Source organism: Betta splendens, chromosome 16, assembly GCF_900634795.4.
Source record: "Betta splendens chromosome 16, fBetSpl5.4, whole genome shotgun sequence".
Classification (NCBI taxonomy): domain Eukaryota; kingdom Metazoa; phylum Chordata; class Actinopteri; order Anabantiformes; family Osphronemidae; genus Betta; species Betta splendens.
Window position 1 is genome coordinate 11980275 of NC_040896.2, and position 11682 is coordinate 11991956.

General features: G+C 46.8%; 3 protein-coding genes across 5 annotated transcripts; 2 read left to right on the forward strand and 1 right to left on the reverse strand.

Annotated features, from left to right (window-relative positions):
- The first annotated feature begins 48 nt into the window (after positions 1–48).
- On the forward strand, positions 49–3043 carry zgc:92606 (uncharacterized protein LOC100000242 homolog). 2 transcript variants are annotated; one of them, XM_029129104.3, is made up of 5 exons: positions 49–190; positions 1141–1230; positions 1395–1473; positions 1913–2031; positions 2568–3043. In XM_029129104.3, exons 2-5 carry the CDS (start codon positions 1141–1143, stop codon positions 2631–2633), a joined length of 354 nt encoding a protein of 117 aa, XP_028984937.1. In that variant the 5' UTR covers positions 49–190; the 3' UTR covers positions 2634–3043. The 2 variants fall into 2 exon arrangements, with proteins under 2 accessions (XP_028984937.1, XP_028984936.1); XM_029129103.2 differs by having other exon boundaries at positions 50–245.
- Positions 3044–3234: 191 nt separating this feature from the next.
- On the forward strand, positions 3235–6231 carry si:dkey-26c10.5 (uncharacterized protein LOC563797 homolog). Of its 2 annotated transcripts, XM_029129077.3 has the most exons (7): positions 3235–3387; positions 3582–3635; positions 4737–4841; positions 5006–5131; positions 5387–5538; positions 5635–5732; positions 5808–6231. In XM_029129077.3, the coding sequence occupies exons 1-7, from the start codon at positions 3297–3299 to the stop codon at positions 5932–5934; spliced, it is 753 nt and encodes a 250-aa protein (XP_028984910.1). In that variant the 5' UTR covers positions 3235–3296; the 3' UTR covers positions 5935–6231. The 2 variants fall into 2 exon arrangements, with proteins under 2 accessions (XP_028984910.1, XP_028984911.1); XM_029129078.3 differs by lacking the exons at positions 3235–3387; positions 3582–3635 and adding an exon at positions 4252–4666.
- Positions 5884–10702, reverse strand: trpv6 (transient receptor potential cation channel, subfamily V, member 6). Its single transcript, XM_029128966.3, has 16 exons — positions 10450–10702; positions 9784–9881; positions 9574–9696; positions 9322–9462; positions 9122–9220; positions 8865–9040; positions 8636–8782; positions 8475–8554; positions 8269–8404; positions 8100–8186; positions 7943–8019; positions 7702–7867; positions 7524–7590; positions 7161–7429; positions 6973–7079; positions 5884–6678 (listed from the first exon to the last, which is right to left on the reverse strand). Exons 1-16 carry the CDS (start codon positions 10620–10622, stop codon positions 6432–6434), a joined length of 2193 nt encoding a protein of 730 aa, XP_028984799.1. The 5' UTR covers positions 10623–10702; the 3' UTR covers positions 5884–6431.
- Positions 10703–11682: the final 980 nt, after the last annotated feature.

Below are 11682 nucleotides of genomic sequence, written 5' to 3' on the forward strand. Positions count from 1 at the left end.
GTCCCTGATTGGTCACTTGTGTGGTGGGCGGGCGTTGCCGCATTTGTTGTTGTTTTCGTTCAGATGCGGTCCAAGTAGACCAGTCGACATCTTTGAAACCGATCGCATTCCCTCCCGTTATGACAGATTTGTGAGTCGCCATTGTTCACCCCGGGAATTCTTTGGGCATTTGACTCAAGTGACCAGTGAAGTAATTTTGCATTAGTTCCATCTTATAGCGTGACTTGTTTTTGTCTATCGTAAAGGTACGTGTTCGTTGGACATGTTAGCATTGTAGTTGTTAGCTAGCATCGTAAACGGCTGATTTTGATACACTTGAGAAATATACATTAACCAGTTGATTCTTTAATGAGCAAATATACGTTGTCAGTTGCTTTTGCTTTTGTTGCCTGTGTCGTTTTTGCGTGTCAGGACTGTATGTTAGCTAATGTTTACTAATACCGTTATAAGTGACGTGGCCTCACTTCGCCTTGACCTCAAACACGATGAACCCAGAAACGGGTACCATCGAGACACAGCGACCTGTACTCAGACAAAAACATATGTGTTTTACTGTCAGTAGCGTCTGGCCATGAAGAGATATTGCGCGAATGACTGTTATTGTTAGCATCATCCTCAGCCCACTGCTAGCTGTTGACTCCAGCTACATTCCCAGCAAACAGAAATTAGATATTGAGCAGTATTTTGTGATTTTGGATTAAAAGAGTCAAAGTTTGGTTGACAGCTAACTAAATGGACTAGACACCTATATTTTATGTAATGTAACAATATTTTTTAATAAACATGTAATTAAAAAAACGTGTATTGCTTGAATTCTGTTTTTATGTTAATCCATGAAAATAAAGTACCATTATGTGTATTGACAAAATTGTTTTGATTTTGATAGTTTTGATAGTAGAATTATTATTTTAGCACATGAAAAATAATAAACAAATCATGCAAGCCCAGCATGTTAGCATGTTGGTCCATGTCATGTCATAAGGCCTGCGAGTAATACTGGCTTTGGCAACTATGATGTGATCTTTAGACTCTCAGTGTCACTTGTTGATTGAATGCACTGGTTGGTGAAGTCAGCGAGTGCTCTTTCTCCATTGTCTACATAGTATATGATGCTTTTTTGTGTGACTCCTTTGTTTTCAGATGGGCAGTCAGTACCAGCGCTCAGTGCCACTAGAGGTGAGGAGAGCAGAGGGAGAAAGAGTTCGGGCCAAGCATCCTGACAAGATACCGGTCAGTTTTATAAGAAAAATCAATTGGATTCATTTTCAATTACCTCTCTTTATCAAAGACAAACCCCTTTTTACTAATATTATTTTTACATTCCTTGTGATTTAGATTTTGTTTTGTGAAATCAATTTGTCTCTGTCTTATTGATTACTGCGCTCTTCAACCAGATCATAGTTGAGAGGGCCCCAAGGTCACGAGCTCCTGAACTTGACAAGAAGAAATACCTGGTGCCCTCAGATTTAACAGGTGACATACATAAATTTAAGCAAATTATAATGTTTTTTTATGTCCTTATCTTATAAAATCGTATTCTACTAGCTTTCCAAATCCCAGATTTTTAGTGTACTAAAGGTCATCCCACAGGACATACCCTAAGAATGTATAAAATAGAGTCAGTCTTGCTTAAAATCTTATTTAAAAGTGTGACATCAGGTCATGATGACCTTGCTTGACCAGACATAACAGGATGCAAGTATCTTTTCAGACAGTATTGTTGATTGGAGAGGGTAGAATCTGTTCTTCTTGCTCTCATTGCTATTCTCTACAAGCTAGGCATTGGGTTGTTCATTATAAACATGCCTGCGATAACCATGGCTGTTTCAGTTGTTTGTTTTCTCAGTCCAGACATGAAATGAGATTACTTGGCATGAGATTACTCACTTTCTGTCCTATTTCCTATTTTAAGTGGGCCAGTTGTGCTTTCTGATTCGTCAGCGTGTGTCTTTGAGACCAGAAGAAGCACTCTTCTTCTTCGTTCACAACTCCTTGCCCCCATCCAGCTCCCCTCTCTCTGCCGTCTATGAGGTAACTGCATCCATCCACAGCATAGTTTACACACACATACACACACACACACACACACACACACACACACACACACACACACACACACACACACACACACACACACACACACACACACACACACCAGCATCAGCAGTCTAAGAATGACCAACTTGCCTTTTGGCTACTTGGTTTCTTCTCAACGCAACATTCCAAAGGCAGATTTTTGAGAGATCTGCTTACACAGCAGTGTTGTGTCACTTTTTTCACTAGTAGACTGCCAGTAAGACCATGTCAGCAACAACAACTTGTCAGTCGGAAAAGGGATCTTGAAAGTTTATTTCGAGACCATCTAAAGCCACAAACCTTGAAACCCAAACACTGTTGTGAATAAACTAAGACTTAACCACTCAGAAAATTGTTCAACACATTTGTCAAAGTAGAAGTTTTATTTAGCTTACCGCTGAGCTTTTATGCCGTTGTTGATAATTTTCCAGGCTGTGCACATTCTTTCTTATGATATTAAAGTACATTTTGTCTGATTTGTTGTGTCTCAGGAGCACCATGAAGAGGACCTGTTTCTCTACATGACCTATAGTAATGAGAGCGTTTATGGTGCCTGAGGGAGGACAAAAGACTGGAGGAAGAGATGAGAGGTAGTAAGAGGGGACAGTCCGATGAATGAGGAAACAAGGCTGTTTGTAATCTTTCACACCGATATTATTCGTTATAATATTTGTTTTGACAAGTAACTACAGTATATGGTTCAAGCAAGGCTTCGCACAAGGGTAACCTATCAGTGTTTCGGGGTTGAGCATAATTTTATTACACTTGGTTTTGTTGATAATGTTTCATGTGTTGAAAGAGGAAGAGAACACATTGTAAATGCAAGGAATTGAAATTGAGACGCATCTGTTGTGATGTTGAGAGCTCTCATTATCTTTCTCGGTCATCTGTATTTAATGCAAATAGTTTTTTTTTTGTAAATTAATATCAAACTTTTGTGAAAAATAAAGATGAAAATGCAAAAGTTCCTCTTTTGTTTTCATTGTCCATTGTGAAAGGTTTTTAGGATTTATATAGTTTTTCATTAGTCTTTAATTTATTGGTTAATAATATGAGTCATATTTAGTGGAAAGTCAACATATGTTTTAGTTTCTTGACACATTTCCCAATAGCATTTAATTGCACTTGTGTGTGACAAAAGGTTACATAACATCATTGTCAGTTGACCAGATCGGACTTCTCTGGTGAATCGAAAGTTAGAGAAACAGATCAGAGGCAACATGGAGATGGAAGAGATCAGCATAGAGAAGGAATGGAACAAGGATGATAATAAAGGAGCATGTAAACGATTGCTGGAGACCAGAAGTGAAGGTACAACCAAATCAATTATACCAGGCTGAGCTATAAATGTATAACTATTGCATATTGTTAAGCTGTGAGGATAAAGTTTGTGCTTGACTTATGAAAAGCCTAAAAAATAAAAGTAAGGGAAAGTTGGTATTAGTAAAATAATCACTAATGATTTTGTTGCATTTTTGTTCACGATGCAATATTTAAATTTGCAGCAGAAGAAAATGTCTACGAAGAAGCCTCCGCAGATGTCGCTCCTATTGCAAACGGTACGTATTCCACAAATAAAGAAATGCATAAAGGGGAGGCATTGCTTCACGTTGGAAGTAATACAATGTTTTTCCATTAAAATATGGCTTGCACGATGAAAAAGGAAATGTGAAAGCAGAGGCACAATCAAGAAATAATCATATCATATTAATAGAGAAAAAAAGAAATAATCTTTATTTACTGCAGAGTTGTGTTATTGCAATATTAAATTCAATTCTGTATCCATATTAAAATGTAATTATTATGTGTGGGTTATCCCATGTAAACATATTGTAATAGAGGGAATCATATACCCAATAAAAACAAAAAGCTCAGATGTTAAACCAGAGTTACATAAAATACAGTGTACAGTAATTTGTTCATTCATTCAGATCCTGTTACAGCAGAAAGCAAAGTGTCCAGTATGAACATAGTGACAAAAATAAGTAGCAGAAAAGAGAGGAAGAAAGAGAGCAGTAGAATGACCATTAACATGCTAAATAAAGCAGTAAAGTTCTGAGTATTAGAAGGAATAAATATATTCTGTTACTGGCGTAATTTAAGCAGCTTTGCCTTTGAAGAATGATTCATGTGTTTATACTTTTGCAAACACTTCTCGCTGGCGGTGGTGTTTAGGCTACGACCTGGCCATCCTCCGCTCCAATCACACATTTACAGTGTAAATGATGCGTCTGGGCGCCGCCGTCCTCACTCAGCGTTCCTACAGAGATAGGCCGGGGACAAACAGCAGAAGTCTGGGGGAATTAAGGACAGGGCTGCTGTTCATGAATAATTCACAGATTAGTGAAGGTCAAGTTGCTATGGTGACCGAACAGAAGGGGAGCTGCTTAAACACTGTACAGCCGTGGGCAGGCGTGACTCAGCAGCGCAGGAAGGCAGAGCAGGACGGGGTAAACAAGCCTCCCGACGAACCCCAGCCGACGTTCCAGCATGTACATCAAGTTCTGCCGCGGCTATGCTGAGGATAAGAAGGAGGATGTCAAGGAAAGCCTGTCCTCCAAGTTGTCGGTGGAACTGGAGGCAGAGAAAGGTAGTGTGAGCTGGCGGGACGCCTCGGCTCTGTGGGAATGTCTCACTGCTGTCTGTGTTTTCTTTCTCAGGGACTCCGACGGAGGGACGCGCACGTCGGTACCCCTCAGGATGTCTGTTCCTCAGCATCCTCTGCCTGATCCTGCTGGTGGTTGTCATCATCCTCAGCATGAAGCGTGAGTATCTCCACTGTAAACGCAGGCTCGTGCTTTGTTTACTGATCGATCAACCCATGGTGTGCGAATATAAAGTGTGTCAGACTGGAGCGCTGCTGCTGCTGCTGCTGCAGCCTGGGGGCAGTGCTTTTGTTCCTCGCAGCTCACTGTGCTCTGGTTTCCAGTTGTAACGGGATCCAAGGTCTGCCCGGAGAGACAGGAAACACCAGCGGACCCAGCGATCCGGCCATCTTCCCCAAGCTGCAGCTACGAGCAGTGTCAGGCTCAGTACCCCAGCAGTCAACGCAGAAGTGAGGAAAGCGCCAAGATCATCTGATTAAATAAAAACTCCTTAAAGTCTGCGTTTCCAGGGATAGTTCTGCTTTCATTATTTCATCAGTCTGTCGAACCGGGGAAGTCAGTTCAGAAGCTTGGTTTTAGAGAACTACACAGATTTCACCTGATTTAAAGAAGAGTTCAGCTGAGTTTGAAGAGTTTTATTATTTATCGTCTGACAGATAAACACAGATATGCACAAACATTAAAGCCCTCCTTCCTCCTCGCAGACTTCGGCTGCCGACAGTGTGCATCCGGGTGGCTGAGCTACGGACGCTCGTGTTTTTACCTGTCCACCTTCAGGCTGAGCTGGGACGAGAGCCAGAGGAACTGCACTGCCAGCGGGGGGTCTCTGGCCGTCATCGGCAGCCAGACCACGCAGGTCCAGCTCATGTTGTCTGTGCCCAGTGTCACTTCCTGTCCCGAATGCGCCGCGCGATCGCGATTCACAAACAGAGTCGATTCTTTTGTGTGTTAGAATTTCCTGACGAAGGAGGGAGATCTGAAATACTGGATCGGGCTGAGACAGAAAGGAGACAGGTGGGCCTGGGTCAATCACAGCGCGGTGCAGCAGAGGTGAGAGGTCATCAGTAAAAACCTTTTATGTCCCGCGAGCAGAAATAAAGAGCCAGGGTCTGCTCCTGTTTGCAGTTATTGGTCTAAAGACGAAACATCGGGGGACTGTGGGATCCTGGACAGCACCGGGCCACAGGACAAGAACTGGATCAAGGCGTCCTGCCAAGCCTACACCTACTTCATCTGTCAGCTGCAGTTCTGACACATGAAGCAGCAGATGAAGCGAAGGAAGCACAGAAGACGAAGACATTCCAAACTGTCCGTTTAGCTCGCGTCTAAATCAATAGCATCCAGCGAAGGACCATAACGTTCCTAGACAATCAGTTGTTTAAGTAACTGAATTAGATTTTTGTATTTTCTTGCAGTGTTGTAGCAAATAGTTTGACACTGACACACATTTTATACTGTATTGCTCTGCTGTACGATCTCTTCAGAAATTAAGGCCAGTCATTTTGTCTAATCCCTTTTTTATGCTCATAAAATATACTACACAGCTTAATCGTCTATGTTCCCTTTACTTTAAGCCTAGAAAATATATCTGCTACAGTACACGTTCCTTAATGACTAGAAAAATAATCCACTCTTTTCTGTTAATACTGAAGAAATAATTACATTGTGGACTACACAGAAAAACTGAAATATCCTGAGGCCTTAGAAAAGGCACCGGCGGCTCAGAGGCAATGTCCCAGTGCACAGGCGTTAAATGTCCTCCCCGCCCTGGAGCTGATTCTCCATTTCATAGCCCAGAGCGCTGAGGCGAATCAGCTGCCACCCCGAGAGCCTCCCGACGGAGTTCAACCCTCCGCTGCTCTTAGACCTGAGGCCGGGGGAGCCCTTCTTCGCGTCGGTCTTCTCAGAATCTTTGCTTTTGTTCTTATCGTCTTTGGCGAAGGCCTTGATGTATCGCCTCATCTTATGCATCTTTGGGTCGTTTCTGTCCTCGACCCTGTGGAGACGATGAAGCAGCGGTCACAGGAGAGCTTCTCATTTACCCACCGTGAGCACACACCCCACACGCTGAACCGCTGCTTTAAATAGTGGGAAAGTGATGAGCGCTGCTATTATAGGACAGTGAGAGTGGTGCTGTCCTGCTCATCGTGGCTTGTGGCTGCAGTGTCTTAAAGGCGACTCAGCTTGTGGTGACTCAACGAACCTTTTTCTGTCAGTGTGAGTATTTTTGGAGAATTGAGGCAGTGATATTATGGTGTCAGCTTTCTGTGTTGCCACGTCAGTCACTCACCTGAGGAACCAGCGATCCTCCAGGCCGTAGTTCAGCCCACATATGCCGAGCCGCGGCCACAGCCAGCGCGGCAGCCTCCTCTCCAGCATCAGCGTCGTGGCCACCACCTTCACAGCATCAACACGGTGCTCAGAACGCGCATTCACACCTGTGTCTGAGTGGACTTGATTCATTTCTTTTAGTCGCACCTGAGTTCTCCAGAGTTCATTCCTCTCCTGGGCCACCCTCCAGTGCGTGTCACTCATCATGGCTATGAGCAGGTTCAGCAGGAGGATGTAGGAGACTATGGAGAAGGCGACGTGCATCACGTTGACGATGGGGGGCGTGAAGATGGTCTGGTCCACGGGCAGATCGATGAGGCCCACGCTGAGCTCAAACTCGGAGAACAGAGTGATGGGGAAGGAGGTGTAGGCAGGGAGGGAGCCAGGCTCCTGGGTCATGTACACCATCCACAGGGCTGGGAGCGAAAAACAGCCAAAATGGCTCAACATTGTCATTTCCACAATATTTTGTCTTGTAACACTTGCTCTTGATGCCCATAGAATACTTACAGGTGGAAAAGGCTATGAGAACAATCACTATCAGCCACATGAACTTTGCCAGGTCCCCAAATAAAATCTGGAAACACACGAGACACAAGTAGACAAACCTCAGGCATCCAGAACCCATCTGCTCATCAGCCATTCCGGCGCAGGTGCACACCCCCAACCCGTTACATGCGCCGCCCACCTTTTGTATCATGATGACGTAGGGGCCGAGCATCTCGAACCCTCGGGCGAAGAACATGACGTTGCACCAGCCGAGGACCAGGCACACGGACATCACCACGGCCTCCCCCTGCACCTCGCACAGCCTGAAGACGCACAGCAGCACCACCAGGCAGGCGTAGCTGATGCTGGAGGGACAGCGGTGAGGTTAGCGGGCGTTTCGGCGGCGCCGGGTCAACTCCGGCCCCCCGCCGTGCACTTACAGGATGACGTGGAAGGGGCCGCCCAGCGCAGTCTGGCCGAAGTAGCGCTTCGCCCCCACTCTGAGCATGTCGGGGATCTGTGGCCAACACCAACACAGCAGCAGGTTCACGTGCACTGTAACGCCGGTCGCGGCATGAAGATGGCTCATGACCTCACCTCCAGCAGCAGCATGGCGAACGCTCCCAGGACGCTGATGATCTCGCCTGCCAGCCGCACTTTGTCGCCGTGTGTCACGTAACTCTCCTGAGACAGGAAACATAAGTGTGCGTTATACGCAGCGAACCGTCCTCGAGTCTGGGGCGCTTGTGCCGTGACTGCAACGCACATTGAGTCCTTTCTGTATGCGGATGGTTTTATCCGTGTCTGACTGCGTGTAGTTCCCTGGGATGTCCATGAGGGGGCGGAACACGCAGCACAGCGTGAAGGTCCCGATGTAGAGCAGGTACATGAGCAGCAGCAGCCTGGAAGGGGAAACGCAGTCAAACAACGCTGCACGTGCAGTTTTGGAGCTTCGAGCCCCACGGACATTACCTGAAGTAGTGTTTTCCGTACAGGTCCCACTTGAGGCTGACCAGCTGCCTCACGGGGGTCAGCTCCAGGATCCTCCTCGCCTGCACACCACAGATCGCCTCGTCAGCGCGACCACGTGTTACGCAGCAGGCTAAAGCCAAACCTTGACACTTGTACCGTACCTCTCTTTTCTGGCTGACCACTATGAGCTCCAGCACAGACTTGTCGTCGGCCCAGGAGTCGATCTCAGTCAGGTCGTACAGGTGAGATGTCAGAGGACCCAGATTCCACTGGAAGACGCGTCTTTTATTGACCAGGTGCTGAAATGCCTGAGAAACACAAACGACGGAGCAGTGAGGACACGCATAGTTCGTAATCTTCTCTCTTGGACCGAACCCCTGCGAGACCCACCACGGTGTTGCCTTCTTTGGCAGCCATTTTAAAAGGCGTAAGGCCTCGGAAGTTCGGGACCATGTCGAGCGGCACCGGGTGGTCCCTCTCGGCGTCGCGGGCCAGGATCAGGTCCATGGTGAGACACGCCGTCATCTTATTGGGCTGCAGAACCAGGATGTGGAGCACGGTGTTGCCTGCAGAGCGGACGAGGGAGGACGGGAGGCGTCATTGACGGTTTTTGGAGTCGGGAGCCGCGCTGTGGAGCAGCCTCTTACCTCTGCAGTCCTGGACTCGCGTGCTGGCTCCTGCGTCGATCAGCATGGAGATGATTTCCTCGTTCCCAGCACACGCGGCAAAGGACAGGATGTGCTCACCTGTCGATTCACATTCACAGTTTTGTAGCAGAAAATCATAAATACCGAAGATTTAGACCAAAACTATTTAGGACTCAGGACTGACTTTAGGACTGACTTACCAAAGTATATGAGACCTCCGATCCTCTTCCTGAAATACAGGCCCGTGACTTGAGGGTTGGACACATCACCGCCACGTTTGATGAGCTGTTGGACCAGGTTGATGTTCTGGTTGACCACAGCGATGTGAAGAGCAGTAACACCTGAGGCCGGAGGCATGAGCACCGTGAGTGAAGCCTGCTAGCAGGTCTGAGCTACATCCATGCTTCCGAACACCCTAACCGCGCTGTGCCCTCGACTTCGCATTGGCCCACCTTGGAAGAGCTCGGAGGTCATGGGCTCGTTGATGAGTTCGGGGGCGCCGTCCATCAGGGCGACGGCCGCCTCCAGGTTGTCGTTCATCACCGCCACATGAAGCGCCGTCTCCCCGAGAGCCCCTGGGTGACAGCATCACAGATTCATAGCCGCTATGATATACGGACGCAGCCGCACGGGCGAAGGTCGGAGTCCGGGTTCAACCGTACCTCTCTCGAAGATGTTGGTGGAAGCGGAGCCGAGGAGCTTCCTCACACAGTCGACGCTGTTCCTCTTCGCCGCGTAGAAGAGAGGAGTGTCATTAATGCTGTGAAAAGAAGACAGCAGGAAATCAAGCTCTATTTCAGTCGTGAAACCTTCTACTTAAAAAACATATTTCTCTTTGTAAATATTACATTTTTGAATCATGAAAACATTTTAATAATTCTTCAGAGAGACTTCATTATCTCTGTGCTTACAAATTCTTCTCTCAAATATTATTTTCTCTTTTGTATTTAGTGAATGTCCTGTACACAGCTCACTGATACATAGTACACGCCCTGTTACATGAAGGTCAACTGCTACAGGTCACAGAATGTGATGGGTCACAGAATTCAACACAGGTGACAGGCATTCCTCCTTCCCAAGTGATCAAAACCAACACAACTTAATACTTTTACAACTAGAGCTGCTCTTGATGATTTTACTAATCCTTAACATCTTGTAAAATCCAGTAGGAAACAGACTTTGTGCTTCATTTCTTGGCTTTACACTGTTTGTTTACATGCGTCAGCTCAGGTGTCTGTTTTCCCGTTTTACTGTGCAGGCGGCTGTAAAGTCACAGGCGCTTGGTTAAAGGTGACAGATTCAATGCGGGGCCGGGACGAGTCTCTTACATTTTGGCGTGCAGCAGAAACGTCTCATTTAACATCTCGTTCCATCCTTTCTTGTTCTGCAGGCGAAACCTCATCTGGCTCCACCAGTGGTTGAGCAGGCTCGGAGCCGATCTGGACAGAGATGGAGACATTGGCACCTGACGTCGGCCTGGAAGGAGAAATGAACGCTGCATAAAAAAGCGAGGTAGATTAAAAATGTGAAGTTTAGCTTCACGTTTAAAAAGAGACGCAGAAGATTATTAAACAGGACGCATGAAAATGATGAAAGATCTCAGCCTTACCCTTAACAGCAATAACGCAACTCCACAGCACTCATAACAAAAAGGGGAAACACCTTAAACATGTCGCTGAAGTGAAATTTGTGTGACATGAGCAGGAGCATATTTATATACTCCAACCTGCAGGGAGGAGACGAATCAAAGGGCTGGGAATGAATGGCTGCAGAGGGAGGAGGAGGAGGAGGAGGAGGGAACGGCGGCCAGAGACGCCGTGGACGTAATGAGCAGGTGAACTTTCACTGCAAGTCACAAATCCCACAGCGCATGTTCCTCTAACACCCACCAAAGCCTGCATGGCCACTATGAAAATACTGCAGCGTCATGACAATCACCAGAGTCATCGTTTCTAATGAACCATTGGAGAAAACCTGTTTGGAAAGTGCGGGAGTGTCACTGGGAGTCCTGGCTGTGGGATTCGACCGGCGACCTTTCCCAGTAACGGGAAGACGTCGCCGGGTGAAACTCGCACTGTTTGTTGGAGTAACTATGAGACGGGGTGTGATTTCCCAACACGTTACTCCAGGAGTTTCATTCAGTGATTGAACGTGTTGGGCACCATCAGCGTATCAACAGGAGCCATCACAAACATGGCTAACGACCACATTACACAGACCATAATGATCATTTGGAGGCCTCCCTTGTGTCATGTCACTTTCCTCCGAGGGCGGACAACAAAGCTAATGACACGTCTTTTTTTGTGAAGCCGTCGTTTCTTCTCCAGCGCAGATCGGGGCGGCGGTGGGATGGGATCAGGCCTCGATTTCCACGCGAGAAACACAGGGAAACTGCTCAAATCAGAAGCGTCGCGCGAAATTTCTGCCGGGCTCGGATGCAGCGCGCAGGTATTTTGCAGCACCGTTATAGATCGTGACTAACGCCTTGAGGGATCAACGGGGCTTAGGAGGAGTCTGTAGGAGGCCGCGCTAATGGCTTCAGCTGTGGGAGTCACTTAGCA

Bases quoted from the DNA above. Each gene is read 5' to 3' on its own strand.
- trpv6 (XM_029128966.3), bottom strand. From the start codon at position 10,622: ATGCAGCGTTCATTTCTCCTTCCAGGCCGACGTCAGGTGCCAATGTCT. The intron at 9,697-9,783 runs GTACGGTTGAAC...GCTGTCACCCAG, and splicing joins CACCAACATCTTCGAGAGAG to GGGCTCTCGGGGAGACGGCG. The intron at 7,080-7,160 runs GTGCGACTAAAA...GATGCTGTGAAG, and splicing joins ATGAACTCTGGAGAACTCAG to GTGGTGGCCACGACGCTGAT.
- zgc:92606 (XM_029129104.3), top strand. From the start codon at position 1,141: ATGGGCAGTCAGTACCAGCGCTCAGTGCCACTAGAGGTGAGGAGAGCA. The intron at 1,231-1,394 runs GTCAGTTTTATA...CTCTTCAACCAG, and splicing joins AGCATCCTGACAAGATACCG to ATCATAGTTGAGAGGGCCCC. The intron at 2,032-2,567 runs GTAACTGCATCC...GTTGTGTCTCAG, and splicing joins CTCTCTCTGCCGTCTATGAG to GAGCACCATGAAGAGGACCT.
- si:dkey-26c10.5 (XM_029129077.3), top strand. From the start codon at position 3,297: ATGGAGATGGAAGAGATCAGCATAGAGAAGGAATGGAACAAGGATGAT. The intron at 3,636-4,736 runs GTACGTATTCCA...TTTCTTTCTCAG, and splicing joins TGTCGCTCCTATTGCAAACG to GGACTCCGACGGAGGGACGC. The intron at 5,733-5,807 runs GTGAGAGGTCAT...TCCTGTTTGCAG, and splicing joins CACAGCGCGGTGCAGCAGAG to TTATTGGTCTAAAGACGAAA.